The 13587-nt window shown below is 38.9% G+C and overlaps 1 protein-coding gene across 4 annotated transcripts in view; it reads left to right on the top strand.

The window, feature by feature from the left end:
* The window catches only part of ESYT3 (extended synaptotagmin 3), a 50635-nt gene extending 39520 nt beyond the window's left edge, over positions 1 to 11115 (top strand). Inside the window, exons 19-23 of one of the 4 annotated variants that reach the window (XM_059920234.1) lie at positions 152 to 250; positions 1011 to 1118; positions 7155 to 7260; positions 8099 to 8148; positions 10748 to 11115. In XM_059920234.1, coding sequence (XP_059776217.1) covers positions 152 to 250; positions 1011 to 1118; positions 7155 to 7260; positions 8099 to 8148; positions 10748 to 10793 — 409 coding nt within the window. In that variant the 3' untranslated portion in view covers positions 10794 to 11115. Of the gene's footprint in view, positions 1 to 151; positions 251 to 986; positions 1119 to 7154; positions 7261 to 8098; positions 8149 to 8492 lie in introns of all 4 variants that reach the window. The other 3 variants (XM_059920233.1, XM_059920231.1, XM_059920232.1) reach the window with 3 other exon arrangements.
* Positions 11116 to 13587: the final 2472 nt, after the last annotated feature.

Genomic DNA, 13587 nt, shown 5'->3' with positions numbered 1-13587 from the left:
GGATAATTTTACATGAATGCTGGATAGAACTGACTTCCAACTAAAAGGAACCTTACTGAGAATTATTTTATTAACTTACATGCTTCTTGGGGGTGCGGGGAGAGGCCAGCACTTGTAATGGCAAGAGAAACGACAAGGCCTTTCTTTACAGAGACGAGGATCTCAGGCATCAGGGGCTGGGTGAGATCCAGCTCACGGTGCGCTATGTGTGTCTGCAGCACTGTCTCAGCGTGCTAATCAACGGCTGCAGGTAAAGGGATGCTAGGACAGGGAGATCAGCTTGGTGCTTTGTGACCACCTAGAGGGGTGGGATGGGGAGGGTGGGAGGGAGGGAGATGCAAGAGGGAAGAGAAATGGGAACATATTGTATATGTATAACTGATTCACTTTGTTATAAAGCAGAAGCTAACACACCATTGTAAGGCAATTATACTTCAATAAAGATGTTTAAAAAAAAAAAAAAAAAGGGATGCTAGGGCCAGGAAAGGTTATTTGAGAGCATCAGGTGACCAAAATCAGAGTGGGGGCACTTGGAGCAGTGGCAGGGGCAGGCAGCCCCAAGGTAGACAAGGTAGACATTTGGAAGGAATGAGGTTTGAAGGCCTGCATGCTGTGCATGCTGTAACAGATCCTCAGTGGTGCTGATGGGCTCCAGAGCCAAGGGCTTTGCTCAGACACAACCACTGCAAAATTGTCTGGGGTGGTTTGGAGCCAGGACATTTTCTCAAGTGAGAATCTTCAACTTCCTTCAGATGGAATGGTACTTGGCTCTACACCCAGCTTTACAAAATGCATGTTTACAAAACCATGCATCTGATGTCCTCCGAATTCTGCAGACTTTTGCTTTTTTTGGTCTAGACTGCAGGGCATTTTTATCCTCAAGGCCATCTAAAGCTGTATGGATAGTACAGCTTTCTCTAAATGAGTATTTTCAGTATTTCAAAACCAGGGGTCTTTTTTCTTTAATGTCTTTGAAACCAAATCAGAAACCTGATGCCCTGTTCCAGCAGTGGAGCTGATCCCTACGTCCGTGTCTACTTGTTGCCAGAAAGGAGGTGGGCGAGTCGTAAGAAGACCTCAGTGAAGCGGAAGACCCTGGACCCCCTGTTTGATGAGACGTAAGTGGCCCAGGTGGCCTGCCTAGAGTGCCTCAGCCGCTCGAGTATTTGCTGAGCACCTCCCGTGTACCTGGCAGCTGCCAGATGCTGGGAAGGGCTGGGGTTGAACAGGACTACACAGTCTATGCTTTCATAAAGCTTCTATACTTTAGTGAGAGAAAAGGACTGCCAGGGAAGTTTAGCAAAACAGCTACCCACTTTTCTTGTCCATAGGTACTAAAGTGCTCCTGATTATGAAATGTTCCATACTCTTTCTCTTTAAATGAAGCCTCTTTGGCAGTAAAAGGATTTGAATCTGGTCAAATATGTTTTCTTTCAATCAAAAGTAAACATACCTTGAACCTAAGGACCTAAAATTTCCTCCAAAGCTCCAAGCTCTTTGGCCTGTCTTCCCACCCGCAACAAAGCACAGGTGGCAGGTAGAACAGATACCCTCCCTTCGCGTGTCCACCCATGTCCTTGGGGACAAACCAGTAGACAGAGTCTAATCACATTTCTTGCTTGTGATGGGTCTGTGGTGGCAAGTCTTAACCGTAATATTCTAATTCTTGATTTCAAGTTGATCACAAGGTATGGAAGTCAGAATCTCATCATTGCTTCTTTTTGCTGTGGGATCCTAAGAGAAGACATTGCTAGCCAGCCTAGGAAGATACATCTAATAATGTTGGTTTCCTCTTATCTTGGTCAATAACTACTCATTTTGAAAAGAGTTGTACTGAGTCCTTTTTGGGCCATGTCTAATGACTAATATATTCCTTCAAAAGCTACATTTTGAGTTCATCGATATCATGAAAGAGTGTGGGGGAGAGAGAATACATTCATTCAGTATTTATTGAACACTCTACATACCAGGCACCATCCTAGATTCTACAGCCACACAGGTGAAAGATGTTGCCTTCAGAGAGCTCTGACACAATTATAAAAGGATGTCAAAATTGCTATGTGGGAACACAGGAGGTTGACTTTTGTGACAAACCTAATCTGTTAGTAATTCTCTCTCAAAATTGTAACAGCAAGATATGCCTGGATTATCTACGAGGCAGACTTGGCAACCTCCATCTTAAATGTAAACCTAGAAGTAAGGAGTTCAGAGGTCTCTTGTTGAGTACATGACTCATACCATATACATTATAATTAAAATCTCTAAAGTTAAAGACAAGGAGAGAATCTTAAAAACAGCAAGAGAAAAACAAGTAGTTACATTACAGGGAGCCCCCCTATAAGACTATCAGCAGAAACTTTGCAGGCCAGAACGGAGTGGCACAATATTCAAAGTGCTGAAAGGAAAACACTTCCAACCAAAAATACTCTACCAGGGAAAGTTATCATTCAGAATTGAAGGAGAGCTTTCCAGACAAGCAAAAGCTAAAGGAGTTCACCATCACTAAACCAGCTTACGAGTGATTTCTTTAAGCTTCTCTTGTTGTGGAGCACAGGCTCTAGGTGCGTGGGTTTAGTAGTTGTGGCGCATGGGCTTACTTGCTCTGCAGCATGTGGGATCTTCCTGGACCAGGGCTCAAACCTGTGTCCCCTGCATTGGCAGGTGGATTCTTAACCACTGCGCCACCAGGGAAGCCCCTAAAATGCATTCACACTTAAGTTATCAACTTAAAATAGACTGTTGTAAGTTGTCATATGTAAGCCTAATGGTAAGCACAAAGCAAAAACCTATAGTAGGTACACAAATGGTAAAGAAAAAGGAATCTAAGCATACCACTAAAGTCATCAAACCACAAAGGAAGAGAGCAAGAGAAGAAAAAAGGAGCAGAGGATCTACAAAACAGCCAGTAAAAAATTAATAAAATAGCAATAAGTACATACCTATCAATAATTACTTTAAATGGAAATGGACTAAATTCTCCAATCAAAAGAGAGTGGCTAAGTGGATTAAAAAAAAAACAAGACCCATCTATATGCTGCCTACAAGAGACTCACTTTAGATCTAAAGATGCACACAGACAGAAAGTGAAGGATGGAAAAAGATATTCCATGCAAATAAAAACTGAAAGAAAGCCAAGGTGTTGCTATGCTTATATTAGACAAAACAGACTTTAAAACAAAGACTGTAATAAAAGACAAGGGCATTACATAATGATAAAGGGGTCAATCCAACAAGAGGATATAGTATTTGTAAATATTTATGTACCCAACCTAAGAGCACCTAAATACATAAAGCAAATATTCACAGACCTAAAGGGAGACATAGATAGCAATAAAATAATAATAGTAGGGTACTTTAATACCCTACTTTCATCAAAGGATAGATCATCCAGACAAATTCAATAAGGAAACATAAGCTGTATATGACATGTTATACCAGATGAACTTAACATATACAAAGAACAGTCCATCCAAAAGCAGCAGAATACACATTCTTCTCAAGTGCATATAGAACATTCTCCTGGATAGATCATATACTAGGCTGCCACAAGTCTTAATAAATTTAAGAAGATTGAAATTATATCAAGAAATCAAAAAATGCCTTCAGACAAAGAAAATGGAAATGTAACATAAAATTTATGGGATGCAGCAAAAGCAGTTCTAAGAAGGAATTTCATAGCAATAAATGCATATATCATAAACAAGAAAAATAAGTAAGAAATAAGAAAAATCTCAAATAAACAACCTAACTTTACGCCTCAAGGAATAAGAAAAAGAAGAATAAAGTCCAAAGTCAGCAGAAGGAAGGAAATAAAGTTCAAATAGAGTGGAAATAGAGACTAAAAAGACAATAGAAAAAAAAATCAATGAAACTTAGAGCTGGTTCTTTGAAAAGATAAACAAAATTGATAAACCTTTAGCTAGACTCACCAAGAAAAAAAGAGGATATAAAAGAGAAAAGAGGAACTGTAAAAATCGATACCACAGAAATACAAAGGATAAGAGACTACTATGAATAGTTATACGCCAACAAATTAGATAACCTAGAAGAAAAGGATAAATTCCTAGAAAGATACAACCTACCAAGACTGAATAATGAAGAAACAGAAAATCTGAACAGACTGATTACTAGTAAGAAGTTTTAATCAGCAATCATAAATCTCCCAACAAACAGGTCCAGGACCACACAGCTTCACTAGTGAATTCTACCAAATATTCAAAGAAGAATTAACACCAGTCATCCCCAAACTCTTCCAAAATACAGAAAAGGAAACACTTGCAAAACTCATTTTACAAGACAAGCACTACCCTCAGACAAGGATGCCCACTCTTACCAGGTTTAAACATATTATTGGAAGTCCTAGCCACAGCAATCAGACAAGGAAAAAAAAAAAAAAAAAAAGGAATCCAAAGGGAGAAGTAAAACTGTCACTGTTTAAAGATGACGTGATGCTTTATAAAGAAAATCCTGAAGATGTCACCAAAAGCCTATTAGAACTAATAAATGAATTCAGTAACGTTGCAGGATACAAAATTAATATACAGAAATCTGTTGCATTTCTATACGCTGACAACAAACTATCAGAGAAATTAAGAAAATCCATTTACAATTGCATCAAAAAGAATAAAATATCTAGGAGTAAATCTAACTAAGGAGGTAAGAGACCTGTACTCTGAAAACTATAAGACGCTGATGAAACAAATCGAAGACAACACAAACAGATGGAACGATGTATCATGCTCATGAATTGGAAGAATTAATAATGTTAAACATTATTATTTCTGAGCTGTCTATTCGGTCCCATTGATCTGTCTCTTTTTATGCCAGAACCATACTGTTTTGATTATTATAACTTTGTAATATAGTTTGATGCCTGGAGGCATCAGGGAGCATGATGCCTCCAGCTTTGTTCATCTTTCTCAAGATTACTTTGGCTCTTTTGTGGTGCCACGCAAATCTTAGGATTGTTTGTTCTATTTCTGTGACAAATGCCACTGGAATTTTGATTGCACTGAATCTGTAGATTGCGTTTGTCCACACATGTATAGCTGATTAACTTATGGCAAAGGAGCCAAGAATGTATAATGGGGGAAAGCACAGTCTCTTCAATAAGTGGTGTTAGGAAAATTGGACAGCCACATGCAACAAAATAAAATTCAACCACTATCTTACACTAGACACAAAAATTAACTCAAAATGGACTAAAGACTTGAAAGTAAGAGCTGAAACTCTGCAACTCTTAGAAGTGAACATAGGTGGGTTAAGCTCATTGACATCAGTCTTGGCAATGGTTTTTTGGATTTGACACCAAAACCAAAGGCGACTAAAGCAAAAATAAACAAGTGAGACTACATGAGACTACATTAAACTAACAGGCTTCTGCACAGCAAAGGAAACCATCAACAAAATGAAAAGACAATCTACCGAATGGGAGAACATACTTTCAGATAATATATTGGAAAAGTGGTTAATATCCAAAATCTATAAAGAACTCATAGAACTCAACAGCAAAAAAATCAAACAATCTGATTAAAAAATGGGCAGAGGCTCTGAATAGACATTTTTCCAAAGAAGACATACAGATGGTCAGTAGGTACATGAAAAGATGCTCAACATCATTAATCATCAGGGAAATGCAAATCAAAACCATGATGAAATATCACCTCACACCTGTCAGAATGGCTGTTATCAAAAAAAAATAACAGGTGTTGGTGAGGATGTGGAGAAAAGGGAACCCTTGGGCACGGCTGGTGGGAACATAAATTGGGGCAGCTGCTATGGAAAACAACATGGAGGTTCCTCAAAAAATCAAAAATAGAACTACCATACAATCCAGCAATTCCATTTCTGGGTATTTATCAAAATAAAACAACACTCATTCAAAATGATATATGTACCCCCATGTTCACTGTGGCATTATTTACAATAGCCAAGACATGGAAACAACCTAAATGTCCACTGATGGATGAATGGATTTTTTTAAATGTGGTATATATATATATACCATAGAATATTATTCAGTCATGAAAAAGAATGAAATCTTGCCATTTGAAACAACATGGATAGACCTTGAGGGCATTATGCTAAGTTAAATAAGGCAGAAAAAGATAATTACTTATGATCTCACTTATATGTGGAATCTAAAAGTGCCAAAAACCAACCAAACAAAAAAACCCAAGCTTATGGATATAGAGAACATATTGGTGGTTGCCAGAGGTGGCGGTTGGGGTGTGTGTGAAATAGATGATGGGTCAAAAGGTACAAATTTCCAGTTATAAAATTAATATTCATGGGGTTATAATGTACAGCATGGTGACTATAGTTAATAATACTGTATTACATACTTGAAAGTAGCTAGGAGAGTGGATCTTGAAAGTTCTCATCACAAGAAAAAATTTTTTTTGTAACTATGTATGGTGATGGATGTTAATTAGACTGATCATTTCACAACATATCCAAATCACATCATTACAGTAAACATGAAACTAATAATGCCATGTCACTTATATCTCAATTTAAAAAATTAAAAAATATTATGGGATTATATTGAATCATGTGTGTCAAACTTTTCAAAAGTGTGAAGCACTATAGAATCTAAAGAATCTTTCACTCAATTAAAAAAATTTGAAGATTTTTTTTTTTTAAAAAACCAGAAAAGTAAGGAGTCCAGAGGCATCTTATGAGTCCACGACAAAGCTTGTATACTAAGATTCCTCTGCCTTACTCCACAGGCGTAAGTGGGAAAAGACTACTGTTTTCCATGCAATTCCAGCAAACCTAATTATTCAGCATCCTAGCCCTTAGCTGGCACTGTTCAGAGAGAGAAGGGGCAGCCGAAAGAGTGACAACCAGAGTAGAGTCAGAGAAGGAAGGAAGCAAACCCCAAGCAAACCTTGCACGACAGTTCAAGGAACTTCTCAGAGAAGCAAACAGCCTCTTGACACTTCCAGGGTTTGTGAATATAACACAGGACAGTGATTATCTATAACAATGATGCATTGAGTATCTGCTGTAACCCAGTACTGTTCTAGATGCTCTTCTCAATAGTCTATATCTTCTGTTTTAAAGGTAGGAAAATGGATGAACACTTGAGATTTTCAGTGAAAATGATTAAAATATATAAATCTCATTTCCTAACTTTTTGCTCCTTAAAGATTTGAATTTTTTGTTCCCTTGGATGAAGTAAAGAAGAGGTCACTAGACGTCGCAGTGAAAAACAGTAGGCCACTTGGCTCACACAGAAGGAAGGAGCTAGGAAAAGTAAGTACAAAAGGGACTTTTGGTATTCTTTCCCTCCTGGTAGCTAACTGGAGTTCACTGGTGGAACACACCCTTGCAGAAATTCTGATGGGATCATCTGGCTATTACCAGAACTGACTTCAAGGAAGGTATAGCCTCACTGGGAGGCTTTTTGTTTTGTGTCTTTTTAAAAAATACTCTTGAAACTGAAGTATATAAATTAATATAATAAACCCTATTTTAACAAACTTGAATATCCAAGTTCATCACTACACAAGTATTTGAACTTCTACTATGGTATTAAGTATTGTTTTGATAAATACAGCATTGTGTGAAGCTTGGATCTCATTATGTCAAGATTTTCGTGGTGAATGGGATTTTACTTAAAGTTAGAAGTAAAGGAAATATAATCCTCAGGAAGATGCCAAGGAGAGACAAAAAAGAATGATATTCGTACACTCTGTAGTTGTTGTATTTTAATAAACACCTCTTATACTCATTTTTAAAAGCCCACTTCTGTGAAGTACGTGATGATATCCCCATTTTTACTACTGAGGAAACTATGGTGTCTTGCTTAAAATTCTGGATCAGTTCATGAGTAAAGGCAAGCTGTTCTCTCTAACACATTCATAAATAAATTTCTGAGGTACAACTGCAAACAGCAATTCACCTTTTCCCAGGACACTGAGGTCAGTGTCAGTACTGTCCTTCTGGAAAGGTTCCATATTGAAAGCTAAAGGAAAAAGAGCTCCTGCTCAAAACTCAAGGAGGCCCTTTTTATGATCAATTTCATTTATCCCAATATGTTTCCATTTAATGCAGTTTTGGGGAAGGGAACTGATTATTTGTGTTTGTTTAGGTACTGATTGACTTATCAAAAGAAGATCTGAATAAGGGCTTCTCACAGTGGTAAGTGAGCCCTTTCATTTTATCACATTAAATCTGCTACTCAAGACATTGTCTCAGACAGTTGCCCATATTCTCTCTCCAAAGTTCTTCCCTTTTCAGTACATATCAACTCCTTTGTTTATCAAGGAGACATTATCACCTTTACTTAAGGCTTTACTGTCTACAGATTTCACTTACCTAAAGGACCTCTGTAAGCTCTCGTCTTAACCCTGGCCAGCCAACCTACTGAGATGAGTTCTGCTGGTCCCACAGAGGCCCAGGTAGGGTAGATTAGGCCACCTGTCCTGATGTTGCCACAGCACACTCTCAATACTAACACAAGTCCAAACCCAACTATCTTACAGGTATGAGCTGACTCCAGATGGCCAGCCCAGAAGTTGATGATGAACAACAACATCTTTATTTTTTAAATGTGTACATATGTATATTCTGTAACTTAAATCAGAGCAGCCATTTAAAAAAAATACATACATACATATATATATATATACACACACACACACATTCTTGTGTGCAATGTAACTGCATGACTGGATAGTATTAGGAAGAGGTAAACACATGTAGAAGCAAGAACTACTCTTTCTTGATTGGATTTAATTGTTTAAATCCATAAACAAGTGGCATATTTATGCCTAACAAATTATCAGAACCTCAGTGGTGAATTTTCACTGACTTAGGACTCGTGTGAATGTATGCACCAAAAGGGTCCTGTCTCAGACACAGAGGGTGAGGGAGGTCTGTTTGTGGAGCAGCTATCAGTATTCCTGGGCAGTGACTGACCAAGGGAGGAGGCTTCTTTTATGGGACTAAAAAGTGATCCACCAAAAAGTGCCAAGAGCTAACTCTACCTAAGCCCTGCTGGCTGCCACCTCTGGTACTTCTCTACCTGGAGGTTTGTTCATGTATCTGATTTGGAACTAAAATGTACTTTCCTGATGGCAACAATGTTAGTGATAGTACTCCAGTGTGGGATGGCCTGGGACCAAACTCTAGCATTTGGCATTATTTCCATAGGAAAATGCAAGGAGATTTTCAAACCCAGGTCTACGTCTGCACTCCAATAGAGCACTGGAGGCTGCTGCCGAGTGTCAGTGCCAGAGAACAAGGGGCTTTCTGTATCTCTCTCAGATAGGTTTGGGAATTCTGCTCCACTCTTCTAAGAGAGGGCTGGTTCACCTAAACAACATGTTAAAAGCAAAATATGTAAATTGTATACTTAAACAAGTGCCTCTTTTGCATTTCAGACTTTATAAAACCACATATTCTTGTCCTTTCTCACACTCCTAGAGCTGTTGTCGAGTCACATCCTCTTTTCACTTATCTACTCAGGCAGTACCCCCTGCCATCACTTTCCTCTCCCTACCACTGCCTTCACTGCCACTTTTCTGCAGAATGGTAACATCTTAAAACAAAGTTTTTGTCATGTTACCCTCACTTATAAATTATTATTTCCTGCTTTCTACAAAATTCAAGCCCACTCCTTGTGTTTCAGACCTAACATAATCAGGTCTCCAGTTTTCTGCTACCTTATTCATGTGCAGATGCTCTGTTCCAGAATAGTCCAAATATATCCTGCCTACTAATCCTACTCACCTCTTAGAGGCCCATGTCAAACCCACCTCCTCCGTTAAGCCACCCCACACTGAAAGGGCCTCTCCCCCCACCTAGGGCAGCAGTCCCCAACTTTTTTGGCACCAGGGACCGGTTTCATGGAAGATAATTTTTCCACAGACTGGGGTGGGGGAGGGGGTGGCTTCAGGATGATTCAAGAGCATTACATTTATTGTGCACTTTATTTCTATTATTATTACACTATAATATATAATGAAATAATTATACAACTCACCATAATGCAGAATCAGTGGGGCCCTGAGCTTGTTTTCACTTGCCACTCACTGATAGGGATTTTTTTGTTGTTGTTGTTGCAAATGTCAGGTTAATTGTATTCATATTTCTAAACGGATGTTTTTAGACCTTGACAAAAATAGAAAGGGTTGGTTTACATTTAATGCTCCACTTTAAAAAGAAATAGCAGAAGCACAAATCAGATTGCAGTGGAGTGGAGAATGAATCATAGCTTTACAAAAATAGGAGAGACTACTCTTATCCTGGCCAAGTATTTAAAAACTCAGTCATTGGTTAGCAGCAGTCCTTAACATTTTTATACCCTCCTCATTATAATTTCCTCACATTGTAGAAGAAGCTAAGGGTCACTTTGAAGATACTTTTCCACAACAGGCAATTCATAGAAGAGAAATCTGAATGCGGGCTACACATGAAAAGATGCCTTGACTGCACTAAGTAATCAGAGAAACGTACATCTAAACAATAGTGAATTACCATTTTATACCCAACTGATAGGGTTTTGATATGTCTGAAAGCAACTGATTTATTACGGTCTCTGTGCAGTCACACCTCTCTCTAATGATAATCTGTATTTGCAGCCGCTCCCCAGCGCTAGCATCACCGCCTCAGCTCCACCTCAGATCATCAGGCATTAGATTCTCATACGGAGCACGCAACCTAGATCCCTTGCATGCACAGTTCACAGTAGGGTTCGCGCTCCTATGAGAATCTAATGCCGCTGCTGATCTGACAGGAGGCGGAGCTCAGGCGGTAATGTGAGCGATGAGGAGCGGCTGTGAATACAGATGAAGCTTTGCTCGCTCACCTGCCGCTCACCTCCTGCTGTGCGGCCCGGTTCCTCACGTGCCACGGACCAGTATCGGTCCGTGGCCCGGGGGTTGGGGACCCCTGACCTAGAGCATCTACTATCAACACTGTACATTTTTCATTTTAGCAAATCCCTGCCATGTAACATTTAATTTTTTAAAATGTTTATTAAATATCTACTAAGGTCGTATGCTAATCAACTACCTGTACTGTGTTTGGTATTTAATGTTTCTGTTTACTCTCCAATTGACCTAGAAGCTACTTGAATTGATTTTCGCCCCCATCATCCAAGGCTATGCTAAGTACGTGGCCGACGTGTAATAAAATTTGTTTCTGCTGTTTTCGGTGACAAATTCTCATAATAAAATGGGACAATTGATGCCTGTCCTATCTACCTCACAGTGGCATTGTAATGTTCACTAAACAGACAAGTTCCTTGAAAATGATAAAGTGCCAGAGGAGTAGAAGGGAATGTATCATATATCACGTCCTGAATATTAGCAACCCTAAAACAACTACTGAGCAAGATGGCAGACAAAGCAGACAAGTGAAAACCTATCCTTCCTCTTCCAAACACATAGAAAACCTAGTTAAACCATGAACAACATTTATTTTAAACACGGTTGATGAAAAAGTAACACAGGTAAAGTTCTGGTGATGATCCAAAGAGAAAATCTACAGCAGGGTATAGGAGTTGAAGGGGGTGTTTTGAAGAGAACCAGAATTTTAGCACACACCAGAGAGAAGGCAAAGCTACTGTGTAAGGCACAGGAGCCTGAAAAGTTTTGTCATCAGAAAATGCCTTTGCTGCCAATGAGGACAAGGAGTTGGTTGTCAGCAGTGGGTGGAAACAATCACCTACTCTCTCCTACAGGACCACGGGGTCTGAAGTTACACACAACTGACTTGGTGTGGAAACCTCCACACCTGGAAACTAATGTGAGAATTGGTTTAGAACCTGGAACCACGTGAAGCCCTGACAGAGGCAACCACAAAACTAGCCCATAGGGTTGTCATGACCACCTAGGGCACATGTTGGACCACTGCAGCAGATAATTCCCACTAAAGGGAAGCTCACAGGCAAAAATTATAAAAACAAAACCAATTTTAAAAATATGAAGCACGTGGGAATACCAACTGAAAAATGGCCACTAGATGTATTTCAGCAAGAAGGAAAATGTAACATTAAGGCAGAAGTGGCATGTGGGAAACAACGGAGAGTAAAGAAATCTGTAAAATATGTTGGCAAACCTAAGTAAGTCTTAATTGTTTAAGAAATATAAACAAGTAATCAAGCAACCAAAAATGTTTGCAAAACCCGGGTTCAAAAAGCCAGTGGCACTGAAATGCTAGTACTGACATCTAAGAAGGACCATGAAGCTGGTTCAGAGGAATGTTAAATTCCTTATTTAAGAAATTAAAGATAGTTTTCTATTTTAAAAATTAATTATAAGTATGTGGCAGTTACTAGTTTATTACCTTTCAGCTCCAAATCAACCCATCTTTGCCCTGCTTTGATACTAGAGACACCACAGCCTCCTCTCCTTTGCCAGGGGGCTTGAGGTTAGGCTTGCCAATTGAGGGCACTGGAGAGACACTGCAAGGCCAGAGTGGGAAGAAGGGGCCTTTCTTTCTTCTACTGAGGTGCTTTTTTCCTAGCTGTGTGAGGGCTGTCCTCCGTTACCTAAGCACCGCCACAGTTTACTCTTGGCTCACGCCCTTGGGCTTTGCAAACGTAAATACAGCCTTCATGGTTCAGCACCATCCAGCACCCTCTGGCAAGTTTCTTTGCCACAAGTTGGTTGCCTGTTCCTATAGCAGCCAGACCTCTGCTCAAAGGTTTAAACCTCAGCCTAGTGGGAAGGCAATTTTTAAGTTTCTAAGTTCCTTCCTTGTTCACTCTCCTTTATCCCTGGGGGGTAGTATCTGCTTTCTGAAGTCGCTACTGCATACCCCTTAGAGTCTTCTTTTCTCCCCTTTTAGTAGGTAACTACCGTTACTAGTTAGCCATTCTGGTTTTAAATTTTTCCTGTTAGGCTACCTGTGCAATGTAGTTTCTATCTCCTGACCTTGACTAAGTGTATATTAAAAATTTTAAGATAACCAATAAAATAGAGTAACAATAGAAAAATCAACAGAGCTGAAATATAAAACTTCTAAATCAGTAGTGAAGAAGAAAAAAAATAAAGAGAAATTCAATACTCCCCCAAAAATAGGAAAGAAAAAAGTAGCATAGAAAAATATGATAAATAGAAAATACAAAAGAAGATAGGCAAAGGACTTCTAAATATAAACCCACTAGTAAAACCCGCAAGGGGGTCAAATTCCATGAAAATAAAAAGTACAGCTATATGCTATTTACAAGAGGTTCACTTCAAACACACAGAAGTGTTGAAAATAAAAGGATGAAAAAGATATACTCAAGGGTCGTTTAGATCTGTTTATAGTAATGGTAGCAAACATCATATTTAATGGTGAAACATTAAATGCTTTCCTTTTGAAATCTGAAATAAGAAAGGGCTGCTTCCTATCACCACTTCTACTCAGCCCTGTATTGTGGCATATGTAGTTGGGCAAGAAAAAACAGGTATATCTGACCAAAACTGTTGTTATATACAGATGATATGATCATGAGCATAAAAATCCAAAATAATCTAAAGATATACTGCTAGATTTAATCAGAGAGTTTCTAGCAAGGTTGCCAACTGCAAAGTTAATATTTAAAAATCAATTTTAGTTCTCTGTTCCTGAAATAGTTGGAAAATG

This window comes from Balaenoptera ricei, chromosome 4 (assembly GCF_028023285.1).
Source record: "Balaenoptera ricei isolate mBalRic1 chromosome 4, mBalRic1.hap2, whole genome shotgun sequence".
Lineage (NCBI taxonomy): Eukaryota > Metazoa > Chordata > Mammalia > Artiodactyla > Balaenopteridae > Balaenoptera > Balaenoptera ricei.
This window is presented reverse-complemented; position numbering and strand designations above follow the sequence as displayed.